Genomic DNA, 27,330 nt, shown 5'->3' with positions numbered 1-27,330 from the left:
CTATTACCAGCAGGAGAGTGGGGTGGGGGGAGAGAAAACCTTTTGTAGTGATAATCACCCATTTTTTCATGGTTTGTGTGTATAAAAACGTCTTCTGTATTTTCCACAGTATGCATCCGATGAAGTGAGCTGTAGCTCACGAAAGCTTATGCTCAAATAGTTAATCTCTAAGGTGCCACGAGTACTCCTTTTCTTTTTGCAAATACAGACTAACACGGCTGTTACTCTGAAACCTGTCATTGTCTTTCAAAGTACTTTGGAAACTGGTGGCTTGACAAAACAAGTGATGTATGTTCAGGACAGATACAAAATGATCACACATACAGAAGTCTTCTCCTCTAGAAAAATGATTTTCTTCAGTGTCATGCTAGAGGTCTGATCTTCCACCATTGGTGTCCAGGAATATGTTGCCACTAACAATGAATGCAGGACCAGGCTCTCTGTTAGCTAGTAGAAACTCTAGTGAATGTCATGCCTACTTAATTAGAGCAATAATCTGGTAACAAACTGCAGAGAAACTATTTCAGTGACTGACAATGGATTAATGGCATATTTGGTCTGTTGAAATGTGAACATGTGAACCCATTCAGAGTAATTAAAACCTGTTGGGGCTGTCTAGCTTCCAACTGGCAGCTTTTTGTTAATTCTTTCTGCTTTCCTTTTGTATGTTGGCACACTGAGCTGATCTTTTACTATAATTCTTTAAAATAAGCAGGTAAACAATATTAAAGTAACTTATGAAATAAGGGATTTTTTCTGCATAGCATACTCCTGAGAATTGGGATAGCTGGTTATCTGCTGTGTGTGTGTCCATCAGCGGGCAAATGAAAGATTTTGCTGTACTGACAGGCTTTAGTTTCTGTAAGCAAATTATCCATTTTAAATTAAGAACCTAATTTTCTGTAATGTTACTAACTTTCCCTAGAGCTACACGTATTTTCACTTTGTTCCATAAGTATTAGAAAGAGATGTTAGAAAAATGAGTAATAGAATTTTTATTTAGAATATAAAGGAAACTACCAAAAGATTTTCACGTTAACATTTTCCCAGTTCTACCTATTTCTTATCAGTAGTACAAGCAAAATAACTATGACTACCAGTGCAAACAGATCCCAATGTGGTCGCAGCACGGTGTCCAGTTTTGACATTTTCCAACTTGAAGTAAACTGCTAGGACAGAAAGGAAGAGCTCAGTAACACAGAGAATACTTTTTTACATGCAAAATAGAAGCTATTTTTAAAAAGTGTAAAATGAAAGCATTATGCTCTTTTTAATGAGGTTTTAGACAATGCTAGGATTGGTAAACTTAAATCAGGGAAAGTTGTATAATATGGTAAGCACAGAAGAATAAAGCCTATAATAAGAACGTAATGGCCATACTGGGTCAGATCAATGGTCCATCTAGCCCACTATCCTGTCTTCCAAGAGTGGCCAATGCCAGGTGCTTCAGAGGGAATGAACAGAACAGGGCAATTTACGCATGATGCATTGCCTGTCATCTGCTCCCAGCTTCTGGCAGTTCGGATATATCTACGCTGCAATTAAAAAGCTGCCGCTGGTCCATGCCATCTGAATTGGGCTGCAGGGCTGTTTAATTGCAGTGTAAATGCCCAGGCTTGGGCTGGAGCTCAGGGTCTAGAACCCTGCGAGGTGGAAGGATCCCAGAGCTCGGGCTGCAGCCTGAGCCAGAACATCTACACCACAGTTAAACAGTCCCTTAGCCCAAACCCTGTGAGCCTGAGTCGACTGGCACAGGCCAGTTGGGGGTATCTAATTGCAGTGTAGACATACCCTTAGAGGCTTAGGACACCTAGAGTATGGGGTTGCATCCCAGATCATCTTGGCTAATAGCCATTAATGGACTTATCCTCCATGAACTTATCTAATTCTTTTTTGAACCCACAATTCTATAAAACAGACATTCTGAGTTTACCTGTTTTTTTGCTTTGTGTATAGGGCATCTGTAATGGGGTGCACAAGTCCTGCATGTCTCCAAGGCAGCACCCAGCTTGCTTACTGTGTGGAAATGCCCAACAGATTGGGAGGCAGTATAGGAACAGCTTCAAACTACCAGTATTGCATGAAGGAACCAATGCTATTCCTAGCAAAACTGGGATTATAGGTTGTATTCCCAAACCTCAGATTCTGATAGGATTTGGTGGAGTTGTTTCAGAATAGGTGAGCAGAAGTACTTCCTTTCACTGTGTGAAGTGGAGGGACAAGCAGCTGGGTTTTCTAGTTAATAGCTAATCAAGGTATGGAGGGATGTGAAGGAATCCATTGTGGAAAGGTTTATTACAGCTTAAATCCGTGTCCTGGCAAAAGATGACTGGACTAGTCCCCTGGATCTCATCAGCACTATGCTACTCCTGGGTTTTTGGGAGGAGATTGCTTAAGAACAAGCAAGGACTCCTCTCCCTTCAGATGAGCATAATGTGCTCCCAGGTCCTGATGAGCTGATGCTTTTCACCATAAGGGCACCACATTGCCACTAAACTTGGCAGACTTGAAGTCAAACTACAGATTTGAGGGGCTTCAAGTCACATGCACTTTAATTTACAACTAAAATTATGGTTTTGCTTTTGTAGGGTGTTCTGCATTTGTACAAATGGAAATTTCGGTATGAGGATGGGGAGAGAATAGATCGTGCAATTTGTATGACAAGTCTTATGGTGGGCCTATTTTTACGGAAACAGGACTTATTATGTAATATACCCAGGATCTGGAAGAGGTGCAATAAGCAAATCTAAAAGTATACAATAGAATGTAAAAAAGCAATTTCACAAGAAAAATATCGGAATTGGCCCTGATAAAAACATGTCAGTATGTCCAAATCATACTTACCTTGAAAAGTTGCATCTCACTGAATAGAAGCTTAACTTCTAGCTTCATACGTGCCAAGAACACTGGAATGGAAGCATCTGGGTTTGTTTGTGCTGCGAGGTCATACCACCTTTTAGCCAAATGTATATCCTTTAAAAAAAAAAAGAGGGTGTGTGTCTCTTTTACTTAGAACATGTGGAATTTGCTTAAATGAATGTTATGATGCTTTAGCTAATCTTCAAAGCATTTCTACTGTTTGTCTTTTAGGTTTCTGCTTGTCAAGTATTTTTGTAGCTTAGTGTATCATAAAGGATATACTAAGCTATAATAATACTTGAAACGCATAAACCTTAGATTCATGTATAAATGTTGGCATGAGATAAAAATGGATTTTGTTTACATTTAATTTGTGTGCCTACTTTCTCAAACTCATTTTCAACCCCCACAACCTCTCAGTTCATTTGTCTTGTGTGTATAAATGGTCTTCTGAATTCAGTAGGAAGTCAAGTTGAAGTCAGCATTTGATCCTGGATACTTAAAATAGGCAGTCAGACATTTTAAATTATCTAATTAAGCAGTAATTCTTTAAATCTAAAGCTAGAAATACAGCCACTCAATTATCTGGTTTTCTGACAAAAATTAATAACTAGATGTATACAAAAATTAGTCCATAAATTTAATGGACAATTTCTTAGTCTAATACCCTCAATTTTAGCTAGCATATTCATGTCGTGATAGAACCAATTAGTAACTTTGCCCCATCAGCTACTTTCTCAGCAAGGCACATTTTGGTAAAATATTTATGTAGTTAGTAAAGTACTAGAATCTTTCGAAAGGCATTGATCTAGCTAGGCTTGTCAAGTGTGGTTGCTCGTGCTGCTCATCATCTCTTCTTGGTTAGTTTCTCCTGTTTAGTTTATTTTTAATGCATAGTTGTCTGCAAATTTCTACTTAATAATTATTAGTAATGAGTAGAAATTCAATTTGGATGCTTATCTCAAACTTACTCTGATCTTAGACATCAGGCTGTAAATATTGCTAGTACAGGATTTCTTCTACAATTCCAGCACTCCTTTTTCCCCATAAGATCAAAAATACTATCCATTCTTAACTGAACGTGCAGTATTTCAGTTAAAGATAGTTGAATTAATCTTGCCTAACTTAAATACCACTCCAAGGTTTCAAAACTTGAACACTAGTATGTTTGGATTCCACTTAGGAGAGGCTGGAAAAGGAAACGGGTTTTATCTCTAATATAATGGTTCTCAAAGTGTGATCCATGGAGCTATTATATCACAATGGCATCTGCAAGTTGTCAGACAATTACTGCTTCATGTTTGCTGAAGCCTAGTCAAAGACTCTTCAGAATGTCCAGACCAATGAAAGGTTTCAGAGTAGCAGCCGTGTTAGTCTGTATCCGCAAAAAGAAAAGGAGGACTTGTGGCACCTTAGAAACTAACAAATTTATTTGAGCATAAGCTTTCGTGTGCTGAGCTATAGCTCACGAAAGCTTATGCTCAAATACATTTGTTAGTCTCCAAGGTGCCACAAGTCCTCCTTTTCTTTTTGCAGACCAATGAAGAAACCCAAAGAACAAGCTACTCTTTCCAGCCTCAAGAGCTGCTTCATGTCTTTGTCAGGATTTTCTTTGGTGAAAATTCACTTAACCATGGTTGTTTTCTAAGCTGAAAGTGATCTGCAGAGATTCAAGTAGTGGGTGTTACAGATAATAAGAGAAGAACTTGTATCAAACAAAGTCCTCCTTCCAGGTAGAGCATAGACAGTACAGATACAGCATGGGCAGACAGAACCAAGAAGCGCCACACAGTTTATTGAAGTGAATTTTTGGTCCATCTTTTGGTCTGTCTTTTACATTACTTTTTAATCTAACCAAGAACTTCAGTTTTCACAAGCAAGGTGTGGAATTGAGGTTGGGAAGGGAGGTGACCACAAGAGGCTCCTTTTCCATATCCTGCAATGTTTCTCGTGTAAATTTTAGAACCCCTGTTGGATGTATGCAATAAATGTAGCAGAGTCATAAAGGAGCTATATTAGGAAGGTCAGCGCTGATCACTCCTTAAGATTAATCTTATTATCTTTCCATCCTATTTATTTTACATTTTACAAACCTATCTTCATTTTCCCCACTTCTCTTCATTAAGAGTGATATAACTTGGGGGAAGGAACCTCTCTAACAAAACAAACCTGAAATATATTTGAGATGGGGGAGAGGCAGAAGAGGCCTAATGAACCTTTATCTTACCATAGTACAGGGCAAGAGGATTTCTGGAGAGCATGGTGGGCCAAACAGGCACTGCTACTGATCATCTCCAATTGGAGGCACATGGGGCATGCACACACCTGAAGCAGAACACACTATCCAAAGAAGAATGAGGCTCAGGATGAAAAGGAGAGCTACATAAAAGAAAGATGGAATAAAGATAGATGTACCATGGTTAGTTGGGGTGCAGAGTGGATTGGGGAGAGATTCCCCCATGGTTGGGGGAAAAAGAAGCAGAAGTGATACCACTTAATTTCTTACACCATTTTTTCAAAGAAACAGAAAAAACAGATAGATGAAGAGAGAGAGAACTAAACCAAGAAGGAAAGTTGAACAGCAGATTTCGGTGAAAGTGATCATGAAATGGTAGCGTTTATGATTCTAAGGAATGGTAGAAGGGAGAACAGCAAAATAAATACAATGGATTTCAAGAAGGCAGACTTTATCAAACTCAGGGAGTTGGTAGGTAAGATCCCAGGGGAAGCAAGTCGAAGAGGAAAAACAATTGGCAGTTTTTCAAAAAGACATTATTAAGGGCACAAGAGCAATCTATCCCACTGAGTAGGAAAGATAGGAAGTATGGCAACAGACCACCCTGGCATAACCAGGAGCTCTTCAATGATTTAAAAATCAAAGAAAAGTCCTATAAAAAGTGGAAACTAGGTCAAATTACAAAGGATGAATATAAACAAATAACACAAGTATGTAGGGACAAAATTAGTAAGGCCAAGGCACAAAATGAGATCAAACTAGCTAGAGACATACAGGGTAACAAGAAAACCTTCTACAAATACATTACAAGCAAGAGGAAGACCAAGGACAGGGTAGGCCTGTTACTCAATGGGGGGTAAAAATAATAACATTAAATGTGAAAATGGCAGAGGTGCTTAATGACTTCTTTGTTCCAGTTTTCACCAAGAAGGTTGGTGGTGATTGGACGTCGAGCATAATAAATGCCAGTAAAAGTGAGATAGGATCAGAGGCTAAAATAGGAAAATGAACAAGTTAAAAATTACTTAGACAAATTAGATGTCTTCAAGTCACCAGGGCCTGATGAATTGCATCCTAGAATACTCAAGGAGCTGACTGAAGAGATATCTGAGCCATTAGCGATTATCTTTGAAAAGTCATGGAAGATGGGAGAGATTCCAGAAGACTGGAAAAGGGCAAATATAGTGCCAATCTATAAGAAGGGAAATAAGCACAACCTGAGGAATTACAGACTAGTCATCTTAACTTCTGTACCTGGAAAGATAATGGAGCAAATAGTTAAGCAATCAATTTGCAAACATCTAGAAGATAATAAGGTGATAAGTAACAGTCAGCATGGATTTGTCAAGAAGAAATCATGTCAAACCAACCTGATACCCTTTCAAAGAAAGCTAACAAGCCTTGTGGATGGGGGGAACCGGTAAACATGGTATATGTTAACTTTAGTAAAGCTTTTGATACTGTCTCACATGACCTTGAATAAACTAGGGAAATGCAACCTAGATGGAACTACTAAAGGTGTTGAAAAACTGGTTGGAAAACCATTCCCAGAGAGTAGTTATCAGTGGTTCAGTATCATGCTAGAAGCGCATAATCAGTGGGGTCCTGCAAGGATCAGTTTTGGGTCCGGTTCTGTTCAATATCTTCATCAACGATTTAGATAATGTCATAGAGAGTTATACTTATAAAGTTTGCAGACAATACCAAGCTGGGAGGAGTTGCAAGTGCTTTGAAGGATAAGATTTAAATTCAAAATTATCTGGACAAACTGGAGAAATGGTCTGAAGTAAATCGGATGAAATTCAATAAAGATAAATGCAAAGTATGCCACTTAGGAAGGACCAATCAGTTGCACACATACAAAAGGGAAATGACTGCCTAGGAAGGAGTACTGCAGAAAGGGATCTGGGGGTCATAGTGGACCACAAGCTAAATATGAGTCAACAGTGTAACACTGTTGCAAAGAAAGCAAACATCATTGTTGTATGTAGTAGCAGGAGTGTTGTAAGCAAGACTCGAGAAGTAACTCTTCCGCTCTACTCTGCGCTGATTAGGCCTCAACTGGAGTATTGTGTCCAGTTCTGGGCGCCACATTTCAGGAAAGATGTGGACAAATTGGAGAAAGTCCAGAGAAGAGCAACAAAAATGATTAAAGGTCTAGAAAACATGACGGATGAGGTAAGATTGAAAAAACTGGGTTTGTTTAGTCTGGAAAAGAGAAGACTGAGAGGGGACATGATAACAGTCTTCAAGTACATAAAAGGCGGTTAGGAGAAGGAGAGAGAAAAATTGTTCTTCTTAACCTCTGAGGATAGGACAAGAAGCAATGGGCTTAAATTGCAGCAAGGGAGATTTAGGTTAGACATTAGGGAAAACTTCCTAAATGTCAGAGTGGTTAAGCACTGGAATAAATTGTCTAGGGAGGTTGTGGAATCTCCATCACTGGAGATTTTTAAGAGCAGGTTAGACAAACACCTGTCAGGAATGGTCTAGATAATACTTAGTCCTACCATGAGTGCAGGGGACTGGACTAGATGACCTCTTGAGTTCCCTTCCCAGTCCTATGATTTCTTGTATCAACCTTTAAGCCCTGATCAAAGTTTAATTTAGTAATGATCTGTTTTTATAAATTTTATTTCTTAAAATTCAAACTGTAATTGAAAAGCAATCCATAAAAGTAAAGAAGTATAAGGGCTTAAAGATGACACTCTCCCCTTATGGGCTACAATAATTCAGCTTGTTCTGTCTGTATAAGAATGACCAGCTTTGCTCTTATTTTTACCAAATTAGTTTTTTATTTTCTGCTTATAGAATATCTGCAAGACAACTTTAATCTCCTCAAATTGGCTGATTTTGGGACAAATACGCTGATCTCAAGACTTTGGCATTCATTCACTTTCCACAAGCATCCATGCTGGTCAAACTCAATTATTCAAATATTTGCAGTAAATATTTAATGCAAAGGGGCATTAGCATGGCCGCAGCAGATTTACTGAAAAATGTAACCAAATATTCGTGATGCTTTTCACTATTTGCCCTCTCCTAACAATACTTTCGAAAGTACTCTGAATTCCTTAGCTGAAAAGCATTATTATAAATGCGAACAATGACTCTGCTTAACAAGAGATTTAAATAAATATTATTAATATTAATGTTAATATTGCTAATATTAACCATTAAATATTAATAAAGTTAGTCAAATAGAATAAGGGCCAAATCATCAGAAGTATTTGCATATGACAGGATAGCTAATAGACTTACCTTTAAATTTGCCCATGCACTCATATTCATTAGATACGTAGCTCATCTTTTGTATATGCAATTTCTGTAATTGTTCATGCCATTGTGGCAATTTTGTGCATTAATTAATTACATAATTGCATGCATACACCTCGAAAAATCTGGCTCTGAAACCTTGCCCAAGGTCACAAAAATATGTGGCTAAGTCAGGGACACATTGCCTAACTCTTGGGCCTCACTTTGATTACATTCTTCCTCCTAGGGCTTCATCCTTCCCTCCCATAGGGGAATCCCCAGGAGGGAAAAACTGCTAAAAACAACCCCCAAAACTTCTAGTGGTAACTATACATGCTGCTCTTGGGAGTGGGATTTGTATCCTCAACAAGGGGACAGAAGGTGTGGACAATACAGTGGAGTCTGAGAATCCACAGAGATATCAGGCTATATTCCAGTGGATCCCAGACATCCTCAGGGCTTAGAGGTCTGGTTTGTCAAGGCAACATATGCCTGTTGACTGCATGGCTTCTGCAAACTAAGGGCAGAAGGCGTATAGAGACATTTAAAGTGAATTTGATTGAGCTTTGCTCATAAGCCATACCATACTGAAACAGCTTACTGCTACTCATAGATGGAGGAGGCGCAAAGCTTGCGAAGTTACTTGGAAGGAAAAGAAAATCAGGAACAGTAGGAAAAGCTTCTGAGTGTGACTCTTTGCTGAAAAGTGACTGATGATGGCATAATGTGGTTGCATGTTTGTCTTAGTTATGTGTCCAGTTTACAAGTAAAGAGATGCTTCTTCTGACAGTCCTTCAAACTTGCCTGAGATATGACTCAAGCTACCATCTTTGCTTCTTGTCACTATTACCAGTAATAAAAGTTCTGTAGTCCAAATAGTGAAGCCCCACTGTCTTCAGTAGGTCTAAATGACTGAAACGGCTTGGAACTTTGTAAATAATTCCTGTATAAGAGTGAATAGAATCCTGCTCATTTTACCATAGCTGTATTAGCTACACAGGCAACAGAGGTGATGATTAAAAGGGTGACCTTCTTACTATAATTTTTAAGACTAGAAGTGGTCTGCTTCCATTATAGAGGCACCACCTCTGGGTAGGCGGATACACGAGAGTGGGGGGAAAGGATGGATGGTGGCTCTCTGAAAGAAACCCCTGCCTGCCTTCTCCATATGTTCTTCTATCCCTTTGTGCAGCTGCTGGAGCTTACACATAAGCAGGAAGCCATACTAGCTTCTCTCTTTTCCCCTGGCATCACTCAGAGTTACAGTAGAGTATAGCATAACCACCTCTCTTCTAGTTCCACTAATCCAACCTCAGATCACTGGAGCCTTGCTTACTTCCCCATTACTTCCCCCTAAGAAGTGGAAGAATGAGAATCATCAGAAGAAGGGGCAATCAGCAGAGAAACCAATCAGAGAACCAGGCCCATGGCATTTGGAGACACGTCAGGTGAAGAACTAGTCTCATTGATATCAAGTGGTCATAGATCTTACAGATTGATCATGCACTGTTTAAAACTGAATTTCCATCTTTAGTGCACTAACTTTATTTTCATTTCTGATCCTTGTTTTTATGTGGCAAGGTAAAAGAGAACTCTCTTGGCCTTCACCATACCATCTATTATTTCATGTGTATCTCTTATTCATAGCCTACTCTGTTTACCTAATTTTCCTTCACATGGGAGATTGTGTCTCAACCAGAATGTTACATTAGGATATTATAGCTATAATAGCTTTTCATTTCAACTATATCTATTAAGGTTAATTTTACACACAGATTGCACCACATGCAGTTCACATTACCTCTGGAATACCTAAACCATGTTCATACATATATGCCAGATTAAACATGGCTTGAGCGATGTGGTGATCAACTGCAAGGCTGTAATGAATTGCTGCTGTGACATAATCCTTCTTGGTTCCATAACCGTAGAAGTGGTAATCTCCAGTTTTAACTCTAGCAAATGCATTGCCTGGTGGAATATTAAAAAGAAAAGTCACAACAAAAATCTAGTCTAAACTGTGCTTCTTGCAAACTTTCCTCCTCTAATAAAATTGTATTTTTCTCAAATATAATTAAAAATTAATAAAATGTAAATCTGAAGCATTATGGTTTCAGTTATCATAAAATTATTATAATTTGTAGAGTAGTCTAAGTGGGAAGGATTTGGGAAAAAAACCAAGGTGTTGAGAGTACAGAAGTAGGAAGGAAGTCCCACATGTAAAGAATGGCATGGAAGAAGGTGTGAAGATAATGCGGGAGAAGAATAAGAAAGGGACTGACAGGAGGGCCTCTTGGAATGCAGAGAGCACAAAGGAAAGTAGGAGGAAATTAACATTGAAATGTGTGTGGGGCAGAGTTGGTATACAGCCTTGAAGGTGAAAGCTTGAATTTGATGTGAAAGACAAGAGAGGGATTAGAGAAAAAAAGGAAGCAACATGGTGGCAAGTAAGGACTGTGACAGCCATATTTTGGATAAATTAAGGGGGCAAGACAAGAAGTTATGAGCAGCATGATGTCAAAGGCAGGGGATGGAGAGGAAAGGGTAGATTTGTATGTGAAGGGAAAACAGACAATATAGCAATAGCCTGGGAGCGGAGGGGAAAAAACAATAAATATGATCCCTGTTTGAGCACCTTGGTGACAGGGAAACGAGTGGAAATTTTGACAGGAATGGAGAAGAGAAAGAGGAAATGTTTTAGTGCAAAACACTAGGGGAATTTAATTTTTCATTGTTTAGAGATAAAGCAGGATGAGATTACAGATATACAGCTGAAGATGTGAGACAGACTAGGGGAGGTATTGTCAGGAAGGGGGAGAGATCTGGGAATCACTGGAGTACAGATGACATTTGAAACCATGAGAACAGATGACATCACTTGGGAGTAAGGTATGAAGGAGACAGAAGTACATTCCTCAAAGGATGTCAACAGAGCAGGAAAAGGAAGCATGAGCTACTGACAGAAACAATGAGGTGTAGTTGGGGAGGAAAGAAGAGAAGTCTGGAGTTCCAAGACTCCAAGGGAGAGAGGGAGGAGGAGAAGGAAGGAATGACTGAAAAGGTGAAAAATCCAGGAAAAGGAGACTAAAGAGGCCCTTAAACTTGACTCGGGGAGATCATTGGTGATCTTGGTAAGACCAATTTCATTGAAGTGAAGGAGACAAAAATATTGGTGCTGTAGATCCAGGAGGGATCTGGACATGTAGCAGCAGGAATAGCTTGCATAGCCCAGGTGCTTGCAAATAGTGTATTTGGAGGCAAGAAAGGGGGAGATTTGGATTCAAAGCAGTAAAGGGGGAAGAAAGAAGGCATGGGATGGAAATAAGGTTATCAGGAATAGATCCAGTAGGGAAGGAGTATGAGAAGCTGCGCATGAGGGAGAGGCCAGGATTGAGAGTGGTGGCACCAGAAACAACAAGAGGGAGAGAGGACTAGTAGAAACTTGCATGAAGTCAGGCAAAGTGGCAGATGAATAAGTGGAAGATTACTGAAGTGAAAGCACTTGAAATGGCGGGTTCTTTCATGGATTCACACATGGCATCATTTTTCATTGGTGTCTGGTAAAGCCCGGGACTGTTTTTGATATGGACCTCACCACAGTTATCCATACCTTTTGTGATCTCTAGATTGGATTACTAAAATGTGGTGTACAGAGGGGTTCTCCTGAAAGATATTATACAAATCTCTTGAAGGCTTCATTAGGTTCTTGTTGGTTTCAGGACATATTCAAAATGTTGACATTCGTTACAAAGCTTTTTATGGCTTGGGTCTTGGCTACCTAGAAAACGGCTGTCTTCCCATGTGCCACTGCCACACGTTGTCAGTTGAGGGATCTTTTTCCCCCAACACTCTATTGCACTGAATGTCTGTGACTAGTGGCAAGCATCTTTTCATTTGAGGGTCATTGGCGGTGTAATTAGTTTCTCCTGTTATCCTGTGTGACAGAGCATTAGGGTCTAGGATCCTACACTGAGATGCAGAGGTATTTCTGCTGATTGACCAGAGCAGGTGTGTCCAATCAGCTGAAAGCTACAAGTATAAGGAGGAACTGAGTCTCTCTCCAGAAAGCAGGAAAATAGTGAACTTCCTATGTAGGGAGGAATTTTGGGAACAAATCAGACAGAAGTCTGTTTTATTGAGTTAAAAATGAAGGAAAACTTCAAAAAGGGTGTGAGTTTTGGAAACACTAACCTAAAGATTGTTTTCAGAGTAGCAGCCGTGTTAGTCTGTATCCGCAAAAAGAAAAGGAGTACTTGTGGCACCTTAGAGACTAACACATTTATTTGAGCATAAGCTTTCGTGAGCTACAGCTCACTTCATCGGATGCATTCAGTGGAAAATACAGCAGGGAGATTTATATCCATAGAGAACATGAAACAATGTGTGTTACCATACACACTGTAACGAGAGTGATCACTTAAGGTGAGCTATTAAGTATATAAATCTCCCTGCTGTATTTTCCACTGAATGCATCTGATAAAGTGAGCTGTAGCTTATGCTCAAATAAATTTGTTAGTCTCTAAGGTGCCACAAGTACTCCTTTTCTTTTAACCTAAAGACTGTATGTGGATGCTATGTTGGGGACTCTAGTTGTGGTAGGCAGAAGACTAGTGATATAGTTACATAGATTTTTAAAGCCAAAAGAGACCATTATGATCATCTAGTCTCAACCCTGGCCTAAAACAGATACTTACACCCACTAGTTTCTCCATCAAGCCCATAAATTCTGACTGAGCTGCAGAATTTCATAAAAAGACATCCAGTTTTGATTTAAAGATTTCAAATGACAGAATCCACCACAACCTTAGATGAGTTGTTCCAGTGGTTAATTACCTTCACTGTTAAAAATCTGCCTCTTATCACTAGCCTGAAATCACCTGGTCTCAGTTTGCAACCACTGGATCTTGTTATGCCTTTGTCTGCTAAATTAAAGAGCCCTCTATTTTCAGGCTTGGTCTACCCCAGCATAATTATGTTGGTCAGGGATGTGAAAAAAACACACACCTGTGATATCTATGCCAATAAAACACCCAGTGTAGATGCAGAAGAATGCTTCTCTTGGTATAGCTAACGTCATTCAGGGAGGTGGTGTTTCTACACTGACAGAAAAACTCTTTCTGTCAGTATATGCGATGTCTACACTAGGGGGCTATGCTGGTGGAGCTATGACAACATAGGCTGTAGTGTAGATGTAGCCTCAGAAATCTTCTCCCCAAGTAGATACTTACAAACTATAAAGGAGGTTTTCTAGACCAAAATTATTCTTGAAGCTATATTGCAGTAAAGCATACAAATAGTGCACATTTAACAAGTCAGCATATTTTACACACCTTTATGCTTCTAAATTTCCTATAAATTTTCTTAGTGAGTAGGTGTAAGTTTTTCTTGGTGTTCATTTAGCTAAAGAAACCATTTTTCGTAGGCAGTTTTAAAGTCTGAAGTTGAAGTTTTGTGATAAAGTACTCATGAATGAGGATTGAATCAGTGGAGGATAAATGAATAGTTGAGTGTTTTAACCTAGAAATGTGAGAATTTCTCGAATGTTAGATTGTGTTTAACATGCCTAAGGCTGTAGTACAGATACCCTTTTAATTGTGAGTTAAATATGTGAGAATAAATCCCTTAATGATGTTAGCTTGATTATCTGATGTTTGTAATGCCATGTTCTTGGGCGACTGAGTGTTCATTTCTCTTTTGGCTATACAATCTGAGGAACAGAGTTGAACAAAATCATACTTATAAGAGTGGACAGCTAACTACAAGTTATTTTTAACATGGTGTTCCATACCTTGAGCTGCAGCTCTGTTCCACAGGAGAAGTGCTAATGGATACATCTGATCATTACTGAGAATTTTAACCTGTTCTGTAAAAGAAAAATTTAATTTGCATAGCTTACAACAGCACTTGGACATACATATATAATGTATAGCGAAAATAATTTAACTTCTCTTACCAGATTCCAAAATGAAAGCTGAATTACTTTGAGCTACTTCATACCCCATTTCTGCTAATAATGCATATTGAATAAGAGATGAATCTATATTACCATCCTGGTAAGCAAAGTATGCAGTCAGGAATTTCTCAGACCAACTTCCTAGTTCACAAACACTTCGGTAAAGCTGAACAGAGGAACAGTGATAAAACAAACCCATGAGGTTTTACACTTCACCACAGGCAATAAATCTTAGGAGCTTTAGCTCCTGCTGGGAGACACCAGGGTTAAAGTTACAACATTTGTGTGCATTGTTTACCAAAAAGTTATGCCAAATTGCATCCTTAACTGATACAAAGAGTATTTAATCGTTAAATGTCAGATAAATCCATATCTAATCTGACTCTAAAGTTGTTTCCTTAGTTGCATATAAAGAAAAATACACAGATAAAAACCAAAATGTTTTCTGTTATACAACAGTTATTTATTTTAAGATGCTCTGCTGAATATTAAGCCACAAATAAGATTGTAACTAGAGATGAGAGAAATTTGTCAGATGAATAGTTTATTCCCCCCAAAATGCAATTTTGTGTTGACAAAACTATTTGTGAATTTTACATATATTTGCCAAATACTATTGGACAAAATAAAATTTGTTGGGCTATGTTCTCTAGGGGACTTAGGCACCATTCGCAAAAAAACCCATTGGTGATGCTCCCATTTGCCCCACATATCCAATAACTAGGACACTTGCCTGAGATGTGAGAGATCAAGGCTTAAATCTCTACTCTGGAGCAGGGACTTGAACCCAGGTCTCCCCCTTGCAGCTGACTACCCTAAACACGAGGCTGCAGGCTGGGACTCTAGCAATCTCTCCTGTTGAAGCAGTTCCACTTTGTATAAATAATTATGGGAGCAGGAATCTGAACCTGGATTTCTCACATCCCACTTTTTTTGGCCCAATGGCTATTCAACTACACGGGACCCTCGCTAGAATGCAGGGTTCGGGATCCATGCGCGGTACCGCTTTAACGCGGGGACCGCGTTACCATGGATCCCAATTTAAATATTTAAATTTGGTATCCATCACCGCGACCACGCTATATGCGAATCCACACTATAGCGATGCGCGCTCTAGTGAGGGTCTGCTGTATTTAATACAAAGTGGAACAGCTTCAACAGGAGAAATTGAGAGGAACTCAAACCAGAATACCCTATTTTCATCTTTGTCCACATCTTATGCCACAAGGCAGCAACCCCAGTGCACTGGCCATTTGTGACTAGCATCTGCTGGTGAAATTCCACTCTGACTGGTTATGATATAGTAGTACTGCTACTATGTAACAATATTTTGGCATTTCCCCCCAGTGATCTTAAAGTACATCACAATTAAGCTGTGTATCACAGGATAGTGTCCCTCAGTATTGGGGGATAGGGGAACGCTACCCTGCTCTGCACTGTGGCTGATGGATAACTTTTTGCAAGATGTAAAGATTCCTATGGAAGAGTATGTCTTAGAGAAACAATTCTTATGTAACTATAAAAAGTCACACAATGCATATGTATTTCATAAGAAAGCCAGCAATGTAAAAAATCTAGATATAGTGCAAAAGTTGCCAGCTAACTGCCTGAGCTGAAAAGGGGCCAGTTAAACTGGATGTATTTATAGTACATGGAAGACTTGATAAAACTAGAACTGCCAATAAAATTCTAAAATAGGCATGAATAGTTGTGGGCAAAGAACAAAAACAGCCACAGCAAATCTTCCCTAAAATGTTTTATCAATAGTCAGATATACAAGTACTCAGGATTTCTTGAGATGAATGGTGCTAAGTTAAATCAACCCATGACATTTTAGGCAGACTCAACCTACTTTAAAAAAAAAGCATGAATGCCAAATTGATAAGAACTGTACTTACATTGTTAAATTAATTTGGTGAAGAGTTAGGAAATAGATTTAAAGATTGAGTCCAGTGCTGAGTGCTGTAATACTTTGGTTTAATTTCAGTTGTTGGGTTTGTGCTGGTGCTGGGTGGTGTCAATGGCCTGTGAGGTATAGGAGGTCAGACTGGATGATTTTGTGGTCCCTTCTGGCCTTAAACTCTATGGGAATGTCTACATAGCATTTTGGAGCAAAGCCTCCCAGCCTCCCTCCCTAGGCTTCAGAGCCCAAGCTCCAGCCCAAGCCACAACTTCAAATGCTGTCTAGCCATCTATTTTTACAGCATTAGTGTGAGCCCCACTAGCACAAGTCTGTCAACCCGGGCTGGAAGGCTTACTCCAAAATGCTGTGTATACACGCTCTATGACTCTGTGGTGTAAAAGCCATCATACCTGCGTGCTATAGGTCACCCTCTACTCTAATTTACACTGGTCTTATCTGGAGCAACTCTACTGACGTCAGTGGAGTTATTCTGGATTTAGACTAGTGCATCTGAAAACAGAATTTGGCCCAGATATGATCACTTTTCTCCTACTTCAGAAAATGCAGATTTCTGACTCTAAATCATAAAATATAGGCAACTTTCATAAAAATAGAAGTTAAAATAGTAATACAAATCCTGGCTATTTTATAACTAATCATAAATCTTTAAAAAATATAATATTTACCTCAACTGCATTTTGACATGATCTAAACACTCCAGTCCCTGCAGCATACATCTGAGCCAAATAATAAACAGCAATGGGTTGTCCATTTTGAGATGCCAAGTAAAAATATTTGAAGGCAAGTTTATAGTCTTTCCTTACTCCAGAGCCAGCTGCAAATCAAGTTGAGATTGGAGACTTCAGTTTTTGTAAAATTACAAACTACTGAATGCATCCGATGAAGTGAGCTGTAGCTCACGAAAGCTTATGCTCAAATAAATTGGTTAGTCTCTAAGGTGCCACAAGTCCTCCTTTTCTTTTTGCAAATACAAACTAACACGGCTGCTACTCTGAAACTACTGATTCATGCAAATTTTTAATTAAAAATGTACAGTACTTACAGTGATACATGACTCCTAGCTGGAACTGTGCATCTGCCAAACCTTTCTCAGCTGCTATATGAAAGTATTTAAAAGCTTCAGTATAGTTCTGAAAGGTAATTACTCTCCATTACTGAAAGTTCTAGGTACCTGCCAGCATGGTAAGAATTCTGTGCTCATGAAAAAGACAAGTTTTGTCCCACTTTTGAGTGGCACAATTTAATGACAGAATGTTACGCTGTATCCCAAACAAATGAAAAACAAAATCAAACTAACATTTTTCCCCAATGTGCAGCTTGTATAGTATCTGCTGAGATCAGGGTCCTTATTCTGATCTCACACCAGTTATACTCCATAGCGTTGAATGTAATAACACCTACCATCGTTTTTCATTTATTTAATTCGACTCTGGGCCTCATTCTGCTCAAAGTTACACTTGTATAAATCAGGAGGAGCTCCATTAAAGACACACAATGGTGTGTTCATGATAATATTCAGAGTACGAGAAAAATTACTCATATTTGCAGTGCTATAAACATATTAGTTGTACCACTTGAATGAGCTATATTATAGTTATTTGAGCTATAATCTCCTATTAAAGAGTGTTTTAATCCATAGTTGATATTGATTAAACATTTTATTTTCTTGTATTTTTACTAGTTGTATTGCGAAAAACATATTTGAAGTGACTAAAATAATTCTTACCACTGGAACACCTTTTCCTTGAAAATAAAGAACGCCTAGCCCCCATAGTCCAACTGCATTACCCTAAAATAATGTATTAAGTTTGAATGTAATTTTTCATTAAGACACTGAAAAGCACTTGCAATAAAGAAAACACCTATCATATAAGTTACTAACCAATTAGCTATTCCTGCTTTTCTTTTACTATGATATAGTGAACTTAGAACTATGAATTCTGATAATGATTATGAATCAATGCTAAATTAGTATTCTTATTCTGATGAGTCTCATGACTGCTTGTAGAGAGACACCATACCATATGTTTAAAAAGTGGCTTTCATTTTTGTTATCCATATGTCATTTCATTGCCATTAATAAAAGTGGCTTCAGTGGATGGTAAAACTAGAGCAGGGTGTTCTCCTCCCTGCCCTCTTTCCCCCACAAAAACTACTACTAATAGGCCCTGACTGGATCTCAGGGGCACATGCAGGGAACGCACTGTTTGTGCAGGGATTTCCTCTCCCACTGGAAAAGGAGATTCTGACATGTCTATGGTAGCAACCCTCATTTTTTGACACTATGCAGGGGTCCCCGGGTGTCTGGACTAGAGGTAGACAGAAAAATTCTGATGAAACACTTTTTTTCAATCAGCATTTGCTGATTTGTCAATCTTTTGTGGAGATGGTTTGATTCTGATGATGTTTTGACAGAATCCTGCCTGGTTTGTTGCCTACTCAACTCCTCAGTAGCCTGGCTCCGCAGCATCTTGCCTCATAGGCTGACAGGGAGCCAGGAACCTGGGAACCACAGCTTCTCTTGATTCAGGCTTCCAGGGTCCCCAGCTCTGGGGCAGTCTGTTAGGTAGATTGCCCTGGGGATGGGGTTCCATTCCCTTTTGGAGAGAACATCAACATTTGCAGTTTTCATTCTGAATTGAAATGAAACCAAATTTCAAAATATAAAAAGTCCCTGAGAAACAGAATTAGCTTTTTCTGCGCAGCTGTAGTTTGGATTCACATGAAAAAGAAGGGGCTGGAAGGTGGTCAGTCTGGAGGAGATGTAGGCAGACAGGGGTGGGTGCACATTTTTCCTCCACTGGCTCTAGAGAGTTCAGGCTGTATTATTTCCATGCCATCCTCCCCATATTAGAAACCCTATTGTAATGTGGGGCATCTGAAAACAGCTGTCTGCTGAAAAAGCACAGTAGTGATCTCCATTCATGCTGTTCTGTTAGTAGATGTTGGGGGAGCATTAGCACACAGAGAGGTTCTGAGTGAATAGCCCCAAGAGACACTGGGGGGTCAAACCCATGTTCTGCTCTACAGTGGGGCACAAAGACCCCCCAACATAATGATTAGGGAGAAATCTCCACAAATAAAAGGAAGATTGTCCACCTCAGTTTCATTGCAGAAATTTCTTCGGTTTCACACCACAGATAGTGCCAGCCCAATACTAGATATTTCGAAAGTCCCTTTTTAATGCTCTATTTCAACAAGTGTTTGGTTCTTGGTTACTCACTCTGGAAGATCTTATTTTGTTCTTTGAATATTTAGCAGAAACAATTATGTTTTGGCCAAAGTAAGCGATCACCCAGTATTTAAGCTATTTAAGCTTATTTAAGCTAACTGACAAATGCTAACAGTCTTTCACCATCTTGGCTTTCTCATCTTGACTCTTTCCTTAGCTCTCTTTGATGTTCTCTAGTGCAATATGAGTTGTACACACACTCCTTCTCTATTCACTGATTATTAGATACAACAACTATTTAATTTGCCTTGTTTGTATCTTGGTAATACAGTATGTGATATACCCATGTGCATTTAAGCACAATGGGGTGAGTTAAGGATGAAGTGACTCATAATTTGTTGACTCTGTCAGAACCACTTTTTTTCTGCATTGGTAGGAAGATGCATAAGATGACAGCATAGGTCTTTTTCATCTCCAATTTCTGTGACCCTGTGATTTTAAAACTTACTATGTAATTTAACATCAAAAAGCTCAATAAGATCCTATTTTTTATGCAGGTAGATCTGAATTTTTGTATTTGCTGAATCTATGTAGCCAGATGGAGATTTTGGATTCCTTTCTTACATTAATCAACAAGAAATCCAAAAAATACATGCCCTATGGATGGACTGGGGCAAATGACTCAAAATTTCAAATATGAGCTTAGGGAATCCCATTCTCCTGACCAAATAAAGCAATCACATACATATTAACAAACATTACCCTAATCAACAAGGAAGCCACTTTTGCTAAGAAGCAGCACATAGGTTTCATAGGAAAGGGGAGAAGAAGTGCTCCAGCATAATCTGTATACACTGAGTTGTCACAAGGTAAGATGGGAAAAATAAATTACAATATTCATACAGGCAAAAGACATGGTCATTAAAGCATGCTTTTCCTGTACTGCACTGGGATCAAATCCAAAACTTCCAGAGATAGGACCATGTCACAGGGTGGCTAGCCCCTTAATGGGACACAGGACCAGCCCCCTCCTGTAAAACAATGAGCTTGCCTCCCTACGTGGGGAGAATGAGGCTGTCAGGTGATTCACTCAGGCCTGGGGTAGATAAGGAAGAGGCCTGTAGAGAGAAGAGGGCTGATGGCTGGTGTTGGCAAATGCCTGCAGATACAGCAGACAGCCATTCTTCCTGTACTAGTGTCTCCCTCACCTGCAGGGAACCCTGAGTGAGCAGATGAGGGGGACACTAGCACAGGAAGAATGGCTGTCTGCTGTTCTTTCCCGAATGGGGGAAGAATAAGAAAAAGATAGTAGTGGTCAGCTGAGGGAAGCTAAGGAAGGTTACAACCGATTGGTATTAAAACAGCCCTGAGGAAAACTGTGGGATTCCTCTGTGGAAAAGAGAAGATGGCACAGAACCAGAGAGAACAATTTCTCAGATAGGAGGAACTGGGTCCAGCTAAGGACTGGGTGGAAGAGACTTTATTTTCAGTTGATTTTGGTTTTAATAAAGTAGACACCCTGAAGGGGAATCTTGTGCTATATCTTTAGACTAGGGTTGCCAACTTTCTAATCACACAAACACAAACACCCTTGCCCTGCTCCTGCCCTGCCCCTTCCCTAAGGCCCCACCCCTCACTCACTCCATCCCACCTCCCTCCATCGCTTGCTGTCCTCCACCCTCACTCACTTTAACTGGGCTGGGGCAGAGGGTTGGAGTGTAGGAGTGGGTGAGGGGTGCAGGCTCCAGGGTAGAGCCAGAAATGAGGGGTTCAGGATGTGGGAGGGGGCTCCAGGCTGGGACAGGAGGTTGGGGTGTGGGAGGAAGGGAGGGGTCTGGCTGGGGGGCAGGCTCTGGGGTGGGGCTGGGGATGAGGGGTTTGGGGTTTGGGGTGCTGGAGTGGGCTCTGGGCTGGGGCCAAGAGGTTCGGAGTGCAGGAGGGGGCTCAGGACTGGGGTAGGGAGTTGGGATGTGGGAAGGGGTTCAAGGTGCGTGCTCTTGGAGGGGGTTTGGATGCTCAGGCCTGGGGCAGGGGGTTGGGGTGTGGGAGGTGCCCTTCAACTAGGGGCGGAGCTCTTCTTGACCTGCTGCTCACAAACCGGGAAGAATTAATAGGGGAAGCAAAAGTGGATGGGAACCTGGGAGGCAGTGACCATGAGATGGTCGAGTTCAGGATCCTGACACAAGGAAGAAAGGAAAACAGCAGAATACAGACTACAGAATACAAACCCCAAAAGCAGACTTTGACTCCCTCCGGGAACTGATGGGCAGGATCCCCTGGAAGAATAACATGAGGGGGAAAGGAGTCCAGGAGAGCTGGCTGTATTTTAAGGAATCCTTATTGCAGTTACAGGGACAAACCATCCCAATGTGTAGAAAGAATAGTAAATATGGCAGGTGACTAGCTTGGCTTAACAGTGAAATCCTTGCTGATCTTAAACACAAAAAAGAGGCTTACAAGAAGTGGAAGATTGGACAAATGACCAGGGATGAGTATAAAAATATTGCTCGGGCATGTAGGAGTGAAATCAGGAAGGCTAAATCACACCTGGAGTTGCAGCTAGCGAGAGATGTTAAGAGTAACAAGAAGGGTTTCTTCAGGTATGTTGGCAATAAGAAGAAAGCCAAGGAAAGTGTGGGCCCCTTACTGAATGAGGGAGGCAACCTAGTGACGGAGGATGTGGAAAAAGCTAATGTACTCAATGCTTTTTTTGCCTCTGTCTTCACGAACAAGGTCAGCTCCCAGACTACTGCACTGGGCAGCACAGAATGGGGAGGAGGTGACCAGCCCTCTGTGAAGAAAGAAGTGGTTCGGGACAATTTAGAAAAGCTGGACATGCACAAGTCTATGGGGCCAGATGTGTTGCATCCGAGAGTGCTAAAGGAATTGGCGGATGTGATTGCAGAGCCATTGGCCATTATCTTTTAAAACTCATGGCGATCAGGGGAAGTCCCAGAAGACTAGAAAAAGGCTAATGTAGTGCCAATCTTTAAAAAAGGGAAGGAGGAGGATCCTGGGAACTACAGGCCAGTCAGCCTCACCTCAGTCCCCGGAAAGATCATGGAGCAGGTCCTCAAGGAATCAATTCTGAAGCACTTAGACGAGAGGAAAGTGATCAGGAACAGTCAGCATGGATTCACCAAGGGAAAGTCATGCCTGACTAATCTAATTGCCTTCTATGATGAGATAACTGGTTCTGTGGATGAAGGGAAAGCAGTGGACGTGTTATTCCTTGACTTTAGCAAAGCTTTTCACAGGGTCTCCCACAGTATTCTTGCCAGCAAGTTAAAGAAGTATGGGCTGGATGGATGCACTACAAGGTGGGTAGAAAGTTGGCTAGATTGTCGGGCTCAACGGGTAGTGATCAATGGCTCCATGTCTAGTTGGCAGCCGGTATCTAGCGGAGTGCCCCAAGGGTCGGTCCTCTGGCCGGTTTTGTTCAATATCTTCATTAATGATCTGGAGGATGGTGTGGATTGCACCCTCAGCAAGTCTGCAGATGACACTAAACTGGGAGGAGTGGTAGATACGCTGCAGGGTAGGGATAGGATACAGAGGGACCTAGACAAATTGGAGGATTGGGCCAAAAGAAATCTGATGAGGTTCAACAAGGACAAGTGCAGAGACCTTAACTTAGGATGGAAGAATCCCATGCACCGCTACAGACTAGGGACTAAATGGCTAGGCAGCAGTTCTGCACAAAAGCACCTAAGGGTTACAGTGGACGAGAGGCTGGATATGAGTCAACAGTGTGCCCTTGTTGCCAAGAAGGCCAATGGCATTTTGGGGTGTATAAGTAGGCAGCAGATCGAGGGACGTGATCGTTCCCCTCTATTTGACATTGGTGAGGCCTCGTCTGGAGTACTGTGTCCAGTTTTGGGCCCCACACTACAAGAAGGATGTGGAAAAATTGGAGAGAGTCCAGCGAAGGGCAACAAAAATGATTAGGAGTCTGGAACACATGACTTATGAGGAGAGGCTGAGGGAACTGGGATTGTTTAGTCTACGGAAGAGAAGAATGAGGGAGGATTTGATAGTTGCTTTTAACTACCTGAAAGGTGGATCCAAAGAGGATGGATCTAGACTATTCTCAGTGATAGCAGATGACAGGACAAGGAGTAATGGTCTCAAGTTGCAGTGGGGGAGATTTAGGTTGGATATTAGGAAAAACTTTTTCACTAGAAGGGTGGTGAAACACTGGAATGCGTTACCTAGGGAGGTGGTGGAATCTCCTTCCTTAGAAGTTTTTAAGGTCAGGCTTGACAAAGCCCTGGCTGGGATGATTTAGTTGGGGATTGGTCCTGCTTTGAGCAGGGGGTTGGACTAGATGACCTCCAGAGGTCCCTTCCAACTCTGATAGTCTATGATTCTATGATTCTAGGTCGTAAGGTGTGTGGGCTCCGGCCAGGAGGCGCTTACCTCGGTCAGCTCCCAGAAGCGAATGGCATGTCCAGCTGCTAAGCTCAGGGGTAGTTAGGTGGCTCCACGCAATGCCCCTGCCTGCAGGCACCGCCGCCGCAGCTCCCATTGCCCGTGGTTCCTGGCCAATGGGAGCTGTGGAGTCAGCAGTCAGGGCAGGGGCAACGCACAAAGACCCCCTGGCTACCTCTGCACCTAAGAGCTGGACACGCTGGTCACTTCCGGGAGCCACGCGGAGCTAGGGCAGGTAGGGAGACTGCCTTAGCCTCGCTACACCGTCGACCGGACTTTTAGCGACCTATTAAAAATCTCCCTGAGCTGTCAATGGTCACCAGTAGATCAATGCCAATTTCATCAGACTCCCGGACAATCCAGGAGGGTTGGCAACCCTACTTGACTGTCTAGAGTTTTATTAAGGAGTCCTGAGAGAAGGGAAAACAGAGGCAAGATGCCACAGAGCCACTCCAGGCCATGCGGAAGCACCTGTGAAGAGGTAGCCCTGCAACACACCATAACAAGATCACACACTACTTTGCTGCTGTGGTATTGTATGAAGAGGATTTTGCAATTTCATGCTAAAGAAGGCAAATGATTAGTCACTAAAGAATTCATTAACCTGGCCAAACCTGACAAAGCCAACAACTCTGCTAACTACCCAAATAATTTCCAACTTTCCTTTTCTTAGCAAGATCATTTAAGAAGGTGGTACTATCTCAGTTGTAGAAGTACTTGTCCTCTCCCAATATCCAGCATCTCTTTCAGAACAGGACATGGCATAAAAATTGCTCCTAAACTGCAGGATCCACTTGTTTCTATCAGACAGATCATAGTGTTTTCATGGGCACCTGCTATTTGTCATCCATTCTACATAGATCATAGAGATCATAGAATATCAGGGTTGGAAGGGACCTCAGGAGGTCATCTAGTCCAACCCCCTGCTCCAAAGCAGGACCAATCCCCAATTAAATCATCCCAGCCAGGGCTTTGTCAAGCCTGACCTTAATAACTTCCAAGGAAGGAGATTCCACCACCTCCCCAGGCAACGCATTCCAGTGTTTCACCACCCTCCTAGTGAAAAGTTTTTCCTAATATCCAACCTAAACCTTCCCCACTGCAACTTGAGACCACTACTCCTTGTCCTGTCCTCTTCCACCACTGAGAATAGTCTAGAACCATCCTCTCTGGAACCACCCCTCAGGTAGTTGAAAGCAGCTATCAAACCCCCCCTCATTCTTCTCTTCTGCAGACTAAACAATCCCAGTTCCCTCAGCCTCTCCTCATAAGTCATGTGTTCCAGACCCCTAATCCCTTCACTGGACTCTCTCCAATTTATCCACATCCTTCTTGTAGTGTGGGGCCCAAAACTACATGAGACCACTTAGTGAGTTCTTGTGATGCCTTGGACTTTAGTGAGAATTGAGGATGATTAGGACCTTCCAGAATTGGGGCTTTAGTTTGCACACAAACTAACAGTTCTACCTCCTGTTTCTACTTCTCCAACTTTTCTGCTAGCTTTTCCATTACCCTCAACTTCACCAACTTCATAACATAGGACTATATTTCATAGGCTTCAGAAGTGTGCTATAGTTACCGACTTAAAAATCTACACTGAATAACATTTCCATTAAATGGAAGAAATGGACTGCATGCTTTCCTCCTGTAATTTACACACTAATTGAGGTGTAAATCAAATACACTCTTAAAATATTGTATAAAAACATAAACTTTTTCTTATATTACCTTTTCAGCTGCCATTGTGAAGTACTTAAAAGCAGAAGCATTACTCTGTGTCACTGCAACACTTCCTTCTAAAAACATCTGATCAATATAAAGAAAAGGAGATATTTGCTCCTTAGATATGTGTTATGAATCCCTGCCTATCCAGTTTCTCATAAAAAATATAAACAGTAGGACAAAGTCTGCTCCTACTTCCACTTGTACATCCCCAATAAAGCCAATGACATTGTACAGATGTAATTGAGAACAGAACTTTGCCAGTTCTCTCCCACTCATGAGTTTTTTCTGATTGGTTTAATGTTCTAAATTTTTATTGATTTATACTGAGTATACACTAATAGAATCATGTTAATTACTTGTTTGTAACTTGTTTTCTTAAAAAAGCCTTTAGGTTATTTGTAACAACTTCTGAGGCCAAGATTTTCAAAAGCACCTGGTGATTTTTGGGTGCCTCCTTTTTAGTGCCCAAACTGAGACATTCTTATTTGGAGATGAAGTTCAGAAAGTGGTCAACACCCTCCTCTGGAAATTAGGGCCTCATGAGGCATCTCAAATTGGACACCCCAAAATGGAGGCACCCAAAATAATGATTCCCTTTGGAAAATCTTGGCCAAGGTAGCTTGAAGACATATTTTTCTCTACAAGTTTTATCCTTTCAATAGCTAGCTGATGCTGATTTCCTTCCAGGGTTTCTATTACAGCTGAAATGTAAATGGGGTTTTTTGTTCATCAGCACTATTAAGTTTCAGCAGAGTTCAGTGTATAAACAGGGAGTGACATTGGTTTTGTGATGAACCATTACTTTTATATATTTTTTTATTTTCACTTGGTGACAGAACAGCAAAACTTTATAAGTATTCCACTAGATACAAATATTAAAGTACTTTGGGCCCCAAACCTGGCCAATATGACAACATCGCTTTAAAGTTCTATTCCACTGTGTTATTTTGATCATGATAAATATTGTGGACCTAAGTCAGTCCTCTGTTCTACCTGTGGCATCTCATCGAACTCAATGCAAGTGAAGACAGAGGTTGGCTCTGTGTCTTTACATACAGATATAAAATTAGTACTGGTTTGAAATAAATAATTTACTTTATGTAGCATTTCAACAAACATTTTCAATGATGGCTTTGGTCATAAATGAAATGTATGTCTTTGGTCATCTGTCTCTTTACTAGTAGGCATTTCTTGTTGGTATTACAGTAACTAACTCTAATATACCCTGTTCTACACTGAGTTATTAGATACCTGATTTCTTAGGCCAGATTCTACAGCCTCACTCTGGGAAGTGGATGGGGAGGAGAATGGATAATTTGCTACACCCCTTACCAGGTGTCAAATATTTGTCTACCCCCCATATGTTAGCTAAGTTCTGCTGAATTTTGATGCTGCCACCTTCTGTCCCTTTCTACCCACTTGCTCATGGTAGGGAGTAGCAGTTGTGTGGAGCCTGTTCTGCCCCCAGTATCTTGAGCCAAGATGTGGGGTGGCTGTATGGGGAAGCAAGGGGAAGGTCCTAATACCCTTGCACCCCTAGTTGGCTACTTTAGGTTTAGCCATTATCTAGTCCTTGATTGTTGCAATTTACCAAATTAATCTCATGAAAAGTAATACGTACCTTTCCCAGGAATGCCATACCATGTGTATTCCCTGCTTTTGCTGCCTTTAGGAAATAGTAGAAAGCTTTCTGAATAAAAAGCAATAAGAAAGTTACAATTTTTCACCTGAAAAAGGTGTTTTTTGTAAATTTCAACCAAGACAAATGTTTTGCA

At 40.7% G+C, this 27,330-nt stretch overlaps 1 protein-coding gene across 6 annotated transcripts in view; it reads right to left on the bottom strand.

Annotated features, from left to right (window-relative positions):
* Positions 1-987: 987 nt before the first annotated feature.
* Positions 988-27,330, bottom strand: part of SEL1L2 (SEL1L2 adaptor subunit of SYVN1 ubiquitin ligase) — a 73,411-nt gene continuing 47,068 nt past the window's right edge. For 4 of the 6 annotated variants that reach the window (XM_073339557.1, XM_073339559.1, XM_073339558.1 and 1 more), the window contains 10 exons: positions 27,177-27,245; positions 25,559-25,636; positions 17,954-18,016; positions 17,270-17,357; positions 16,893-17,041; positions 14,304-14,469; positions 14,139-14,213; positions 10,152-10,321; positions 2,845-2,973; positions 988-1,166 (listed from right to left, as the gene is read on the bottom strand). In XM_073339557.1, coding sequence (XP_073195658.1) covers positions 1,053-1,166; positions 2,845-2,973; positions 10,152-10,321; positions 14,139-14,213; positions 14,304-14,469; positions 16,893-17,041; positions 17,270-17,357; positions 17,954-18,016; positions 25,559-25,636; positions 27,177-27,245 — 1,101 coding nt within the window. In that variant the 3' untranslated portion in view covers positions 988-1,052. The remainder of the gene's footprint in view (positions 1,167-2,844; positions 2,974-10,151; positions 10,322-14,138; positions 14,214-14,303; positions 14,470-16,892; positions 17,042-17,269; positions 17,358-17,953; positions 18,017-25,558; positions 25,637-27,176; positions 27,246-27,330) is intronic. The other 2 variants (XM_073339560.1, XM_073339562.1) reach the window with 2 other exon arrangements.

Source organism: Lepidochelys kempii, chromosome 3 (assembly GCF_965140265.1).
Source record: "Lepidochelys kempii isolate rLepKem1 chromosome 3, rLepKem1.hap2, whole genome shotgun sequence".
Taxonomy (NCBI): Eukaryota; Metazoa; Chordata; order Testudines; family Cheloniidae; genus Lepidochelys; species Lepidochelys kempii.
This window is presented reverse-complemented; position numbering and strand designations above follow the sequence as displayed.